General features: G+C 30.9%; 1 protein-coding gene across 1 annotated transcript; it reads right to left on the bottom strand.

The window, feature by feature from the left end:
- Positions 1-3,848: 3,848 nt before the first annotated feature.
- On the bottom strand, positions 3,849-6,008 carry LOC106324976 (CDP-diacylglycerol--inositol 3-phosphatidyltransferase 1). The gene is made up of 11 exons (XM_013762982.1): positions 5,836-6,008; positions 5,571-5,686; positions 5,401-5,485; positions 5,252-5,301; positions 4,964-5,003; positions 4,843-4,887; positions 4,689-4,754; positions 4,477-4,591; positions 4,328-4,384; positions 4,151-4,249; positions 3,849-4,065 (listed from the first exon to the last, which is right to left on the bottom strand). The coding sequence occupies exons 2-11, from the start codon at positions 5,635-5,637 to the stop codon at positions 4,003-4,005; spliced, it is 687 nt and encodes a 228-aa protein (XP_013618436.1). The 5' UTR covers positions 5,638-5,686; positions 5,836-6,008; the 3' UTR covers positions 3,849-4,002.
- Positions 6,009-6,402: the final 394 nt, after the last annotated feature.

The following is a 6,402-nucleotide window of genomic DNA, read 5'->3' as shown; positions in this document are numbered from 1 at the left end:
AAAACACTTAGGTAAATTTTAAAGTTTTCAAAAAAACATTTATGCATTCCAAAATCTAACCCTAAGAACACATACAATACTACAACATATGTTGGCAAAACCTAAACCAAAGAATATCATGACTCACTACTTTCACTCATCTATGTTGAAAACAATTAACTTTTGTTATATCTTAATTTATATCTCTTAAAACATATGTTAATTACATGATTTCAATTTTTCGCTTATCAAAATATTTTTTACAAAATTTTTAAATTATTTCTAAGTAAAACTAGTCCAGATAAGTCGTCTGGACGACTTTCTGGTAAGTCGTCTGGACGACTTACTGGGGTTAGAAACGTAAAAAAATTTTGGTTTTTTTGTTTGTTCACAAGGGGTTGGTTGTAATTTCAATAGCCTTTTAGGTTACTTTTGCATTTGTTTCAAGTTTGGGTTAACCTTTGTGTTTGAAATCAAGTTGTGAGTCATATTTGGCAATTTTCCCTAAAAATATACTCCGGTTGTTATATAAAAAGCATGGAAAAGACCATTATTGTATCAATGTATCGAAAAAATTCAACTTAATTTCAGTGTAGGTTTTGTCATTGATTTTTTTTTAATGTATATATGTCAGATCATATTTTCTAATGGTTTTAATGTATTTTTCAAGAGTTTTTTTTTTGGTTTCCTTGATGAAATATATCTTATCAACTTATTTACTGTTGTTATTGATAGATTTTAATTTGTTGAATAAAAAAGTTTCACAAGGAAACAAATTGCCCTTGTAAACTACGCTTGTTTTGACGCCCAGTACTTGTTTAAAATATATTCCATCTATTTCATAAAAAAAAGTGATTTTTACTTCTTTTTTTGATACACCAAAAATATCATTTTAAAATTTCAATACAATTTATTCTTATTTTCAGTTTAATAGTAATTGTAAACTGCATTAATTTTATAAATAATTTTATTTTATCTCAAATACTATTGCTTAATCAATTATAATTAATAAGAACACAAATATAATTTAATTATTTTTTAATTTATGTAAAAAATGTCAGAATGACATTTTTATTAAATAAAAAGAGTATTAAGAGAATTAATGCCACATTTATGACTCTTTGTTAGTAGTAAAACTGGCAGTGCTTATTTTGATCTCTAGGAGTAGGATGTAAGGAGTTTGATTTCCTTGTTTGCATCAAAAATATGTTTTTGTCATGACGTTTGATATGTTTATGTATGATCATCACTTATAAACTTATTAATTGTTCCAAAAAGTTATAAATTATTACTGTTTTTTATACTTTTCAATAAAATTATTATATGTAGATTTATATAAATTTTGGCTCAAATATTTTTAGAAATTAAGAAATAACATACACAATCGTAATTTAAAAATAAGTTAATTTTATCAAATTATTTGAAGTATAGTTCTAAGATATATATATATATATATCTATATATATATTTATATAGTATATTAATTTAGAGTCCTGCTTTTTATCTACTTAAAAATGTTATCACTTAAATTTGGACTTATTCACTTTTCATTAGAAATAGATATAACATTCTTTATAATTTAGTTATACAATATATATTTCATTTATGCATTATCTAATCTATATATTTAGAAACTTATTTTGGATCTAACTGTTATATAAGTCTCAAAAAAAACATTTAAGTGTTATATTTCATTTTTCAACTACTTCTAATATCTCACATCAAACAAAAAATCAACTTTATTAACATACGTATGGTCTAACCATTTTTCATGATGGGACTAAACCTATACTAACCAAAATCCTTTTATTAATCCTTTTAAACATGGTTTTAATTGTTTAGATTACTTGTGGACATTCTCATGATCAAAACCAAAAATAACCATTATGTATAAATTACAGTTGTAAGTAAGCTTTTATGATAAATAAACTATCTTATATACTTATAATCAAAATAAATATGACCAATGCTCATATGCAAACAGTCATGGGATTTGTTTATAATGTAAATGTTTGATATTTTATTAAATATTTCATATGTTCTAGATCTTTGTTTATGATGTGAAATGTCATCTATTAATTAATATATATTTATACCAATTTTATTCAAATAAAATATATATCCATCAATCCAAATCATTTTTAAAATATGATGTCAATAATATATTTAGTAACAAGAAATTATTTTTACTAAATCTTAACAATAAATTCAATAATCAAAAAATTGAAAATATTTTTGGTTGACGAATAAAAATTTATTAGAATAAAAATTTGAATATTTTGTTTAGTTAAGATAATGCATTCTTTTACAAAATCTTTTAGTAATAGTGTTTCCTAAAAAAAATTTTATTTGTATTTAATTTCTTTGCTTGTGTGGGACATGGCATTGTAACATACATATACGTGGAAGTTCTAATCTCTAATCCATTATTGCACACTGTTAATTCATATTTTCTTGGCCATAGTAGACCCAAAATTTTTTTGAAGCTCACACTTTTTACATATTAGTAAGACAAAATGATGAAACTGTAAACTCAATCTTGATTACTGTTCTAATTAGAACGATATTTGAAACTTGCACTCTTAACATTATTAAGAAAAAAGATGAAACTATAAACTTGAATCATGTATTTTATGAGTTTAAATGAGTAAATAGACAATAATAGTAATCTGGAGGAAAGTTTATACAAACCTTTAATTTTTTTTTTGTTGAGAAACAAACATTAGAAATAGATGATTTAGAATTGAGTAAACCTGAAGAAAAACAAGACTCATATATGGTAGGTATAGTAGACCAAAAATAAGAAGCATAACCATTCAGAAACACTAACTTTTTTTAAAAATCCGCGCTAAGCCCGGGTTAAGAATCTAGTATATATTTATTATTGAGACTCGAGACACAAGAAATTATTCAGTTGGTAACCTTGAAAGCAGAAGCAATGTGAGGAACAACAATGGCGTTCTTCATATCAGCAAGCCTGGTTTCATGAAAAGGCTCTTCCTGAAATAAAGTTATTTAAACCCGGACGAGCTAGCTCAACTGGTAACACCTCAGACATTTGTCTGAGAGGTCACGAGTTCGAGTCTCGGACGGGGAGAAGTGTCCAGGACCGTAACAGGTACAGACAAAGGCTGGCTCCGGACCTAGGGGGGATTAAGGCCGAAGGCCCGAACCCATCCTGGTTAAACAAAAAAAATAAAAAATAAAAATAAAGTTATTTAACAAACACTTGTAACAATAATGCTTATGTGTTATGTTAATCATGATATTAGCACACCTCAAACACATCAAGACCAACTCGGAACATTTGGCTCTCTCTTAGATGATCACCCTCTACTGCATTTCACAAGAACTGCTTCCTGAAAGCTACTAAATTCAATCAGAACAGAGTTCAATAATAAGAGGGATCAAGAGAAACAGAACCCAATGTCACCTTTTTCATCATGGCAAGCCTCTCTTTGTTAACAAGATGGTAAGTGGTTTTGTCCAACACAGGGTGAAGACTTATCTGTTTTTTTTTTCAGACACAGACAGTTCAGTTTCTAGCTTACACTAACAAAGTAACAATGTTGCCAAAAGAAGTTCAGTTGCCAGATCAGCCTCTCGTAACACCTTTTCCATAGACGAAGCTCGTTTCCATGTCTCTGGTTGTTCCCCGTTTTCTTTCAAAAAATTGTCAATAAGCTGCAGATGACCATTTCCTTTTGTTTTGTTTTCGGTATGGTCCAAAAGTTGAGGGTTTCAGTGGCTAACAATTGTTGATAAGTGACAAAAACTGCTTCGTATTATGTTATCTGAGTTTGGACCTTATGTTTCTTGAAAACGATATAATGCGATTATGTCAAAAGGTAAATCAATATAACATAAGATTAAACTCGTAATCAGATTATATTTACAAACAGAAATTATGTCAACAAAAAACGCAAATCAATATTCTTTCATCTTGTTTTAAAACACAGGAGCGCATGTTTCTACACTGGAAAAAAACTAGAGTTGCAAGTTCAGAAAAAAGGGAAAGGAAGATCAAGGTTTCTTCTGCTGCTTCTCTATATCATACAGTACACAGACATCTGCAGCTGTTTTCATCTGTAAGAATCCGCAAATCCAATTAGATACCAAAAAACAGCTTTCAATGTAGGGATTAGTGTCATATTTGGGAAAGAAGCTTTACCTGAATGATATTGACTGTTTGTTTCATGGACCAACCGAATATTGTCAAAGCTAGAAGAAGAGAGAGTGGTGAGATCTGAGTTAAAGTGGAAACTACGACCTGTAATGAGAGGAGCCATGCTTAGTAGTTGAGTAGGAAGTAAGAGCTAAGTGAACAAAAGGGAAAGAGGAGACTTACATTCACGAGGTTCTCGGTTTGGTTCTTTGCAATGAGAAGAAGGATGATATACAGAACCTGCGCGTTTGAAAACATTTTGCACCTAATAAGGACATCATTCATCTTTAAATGATTATTAACATGGAACTAAAGAGACAAATTTCAATCACCTCGCAAGAAACACAGCAATAACACATGAAAATCCGGTTTCCATAGTAGAGTCTGAAAAGCCAGCTTGTGCTGTCTTTCACATCCTTATGGCTGCTCTTCCCTGCTAGAAACGTACTGCAGAGTAGACAGTATTCAGGTTTAACAAAAAACTGCGAGGTTAGAGAAGATTTCAAGGTGCAAACGAGGAAAGAGTGAATTAGATAGAGTGTACCTGTACATCTGCAGCCAGTGACTAGCAATATCTAAAGCCAGTAATGAAAGGAAGACCAAGCTAGGCCTGTTTTTAAGATGGTAAGAAGAAATTAGTCTACTCCTTCCTAACTCCAGAGATGCTATGGAAAAAAGATACAGACAAGTATCCTCACCTGTAGACTTGAGAGAGAACCACGAGTAGACAGGCCGTGCTAACTCTATAACAAAGCACATCCCACAAAATTGTCAGAATTTATTAAACAGACAAGTATATACATGTAGAAGAACACTCACCTATCTGTGACCATGTCGAGAACAGCTCCAAACGTTGAAACTGAGTAAGAAAAGAAACAGAAGCGAGTCAAGTTCTAGCTTCCTACATAGTATAGTAATGGCATGTCTTTGATTTGACTTACAGAATCACAATGAAAAAGGAGTCTATTACATTGAATTTATAAACTAGCAATTATACAGACTCAATCTATATCAGTGCTAGGATCTTAAAGAAAAGTTTATTTCTTTTTTTTTTTTGGTGCTACAAGAAAAGACATGAGAACAGCAAGGGAGAAGAAGTTGTTAAACCTTGGTTGAATCTACGAGCGCACCAGCCATCCACAGCATCACAACAAAAGCTGTAGATCCACATTGATCAAAAAGAAGGCACCATTAAAACCATTACCGAAAACGTGAACAATCCATAATATATAAAATAAAAAAAAATCAAAGCTGACCTGAAGAAATAGAGGAGGGAGAAGAGTGTTTTGTTAGAGAAACAGACAGCAAAGGCAACACAGTTCAAGAGAACTCTCATGTACCCTGTAGCAATTCAACAATCATCACTCTCACACTAAATTAAAATAAAAAAAGATAGAAGCTTTTGTCTAAATCTCGAAAGACCCACCAACAATGTTAGGTATATAAAGGTAAACGGACAACTTCTCTGGTCTAGGTCTCTCCTTCTTCGTCATTTTTGACTTGATACACAATCAATCTCTCTACCCGATTCAACGATCCACCCTACACAGAGCAAAAGGAGTAATCTTTCTCATAACCCATCATCCGAAAATGCACGGAGACTCGAACCCATCTCCGGTAAAACCCAAAAATCTGAAAAATCGGTACAAAACAAAACCAAATCAAAGTCCAGATCGTAACAATCCTCTTACTTGGAAACAGGTTTGAGTTGTGGCGATCTTGAAGTGAGAGAAGAAGAGATCTGTAGAGAAAGAGAGAGGGAGTCAAAAAGAGGCTCTCATGTTCTTCAATGCAAATCGAATCGAATCAGATTCGAAGGTATTTCTCAGTTTTGTCAGCTTTCGACATTCAAAAAAGTGGAAATTTTCTGATTTGGAATTGTCAATAAACCCTCATATTTTTAACTTCCTCAATTTTACTCCAGAAAGATATGAATATTTTTATTTGTAATTATATTCTTGATAAAATTATATATTCTGTTATGAAATAACTTATAATTTATAGTATCGGGAAATTTAAATAAGAGTAGAATTCAATACCCGTAGGAAGCAAATAACACTTAATATGAGAGAAAGAGTTTATTATAAGGAAGAAGAAGAAGATGTAATTTGTGTACAAAAGAGTGAGATGAGTGATGGTATTTATAGTGAGCAACAATACATAAAATATCAAAGATGGTGCTTGATTTGGTAAATGAGTGGGTGATCATAGTGCTTGATGAGTAGATGATCATAGTGCTTGATGAGTAGATGATCATA

Source organism: Brassica oleracea, chromosome C2 (genome assembly GCF_000695525.1).
Source record: "Brassica oleracea var. oleracea cultivar TO1000 chromosome C2, BOL, whole genome shotgun sequence".
Classification (NCBI taxonomy): Eukaryota; Viridiplantae; Streptophyta; class Magnoliopsida; order Brassicales; family Brassicaceae; genus Brassica; species Brassica oleracea.
This window is presented reverse-complemented; position numbering and strand designations above follow the sequence as displayed.

Excerpts from the sequence above, each read along its gene's own strand:
- LOC106324976 (XM_013762982.1), bottom strand. The coding sequence starts at position 5,637 with ATGACGAAGAAGGAGAGACCTAGACCAGAGAAGTTGTCCGTTTACCTT. Across the intron at positions 5,302-5,400 it reads TCCCTCCTCTATTTCTTCAG|CTTTTGTTGTGATGCTGTGG; the intron begins GTCAGCTTTGAT and ends GTGGATCTACAG. Across the intron at positions 4,755-4,842 it reads GTTCTCTCTCAAGTCTACAG|GCCTAGCTTGGTCTTCCTTT; the intron begins GTGAGGATACTT and ends TCTTAAAAACAG.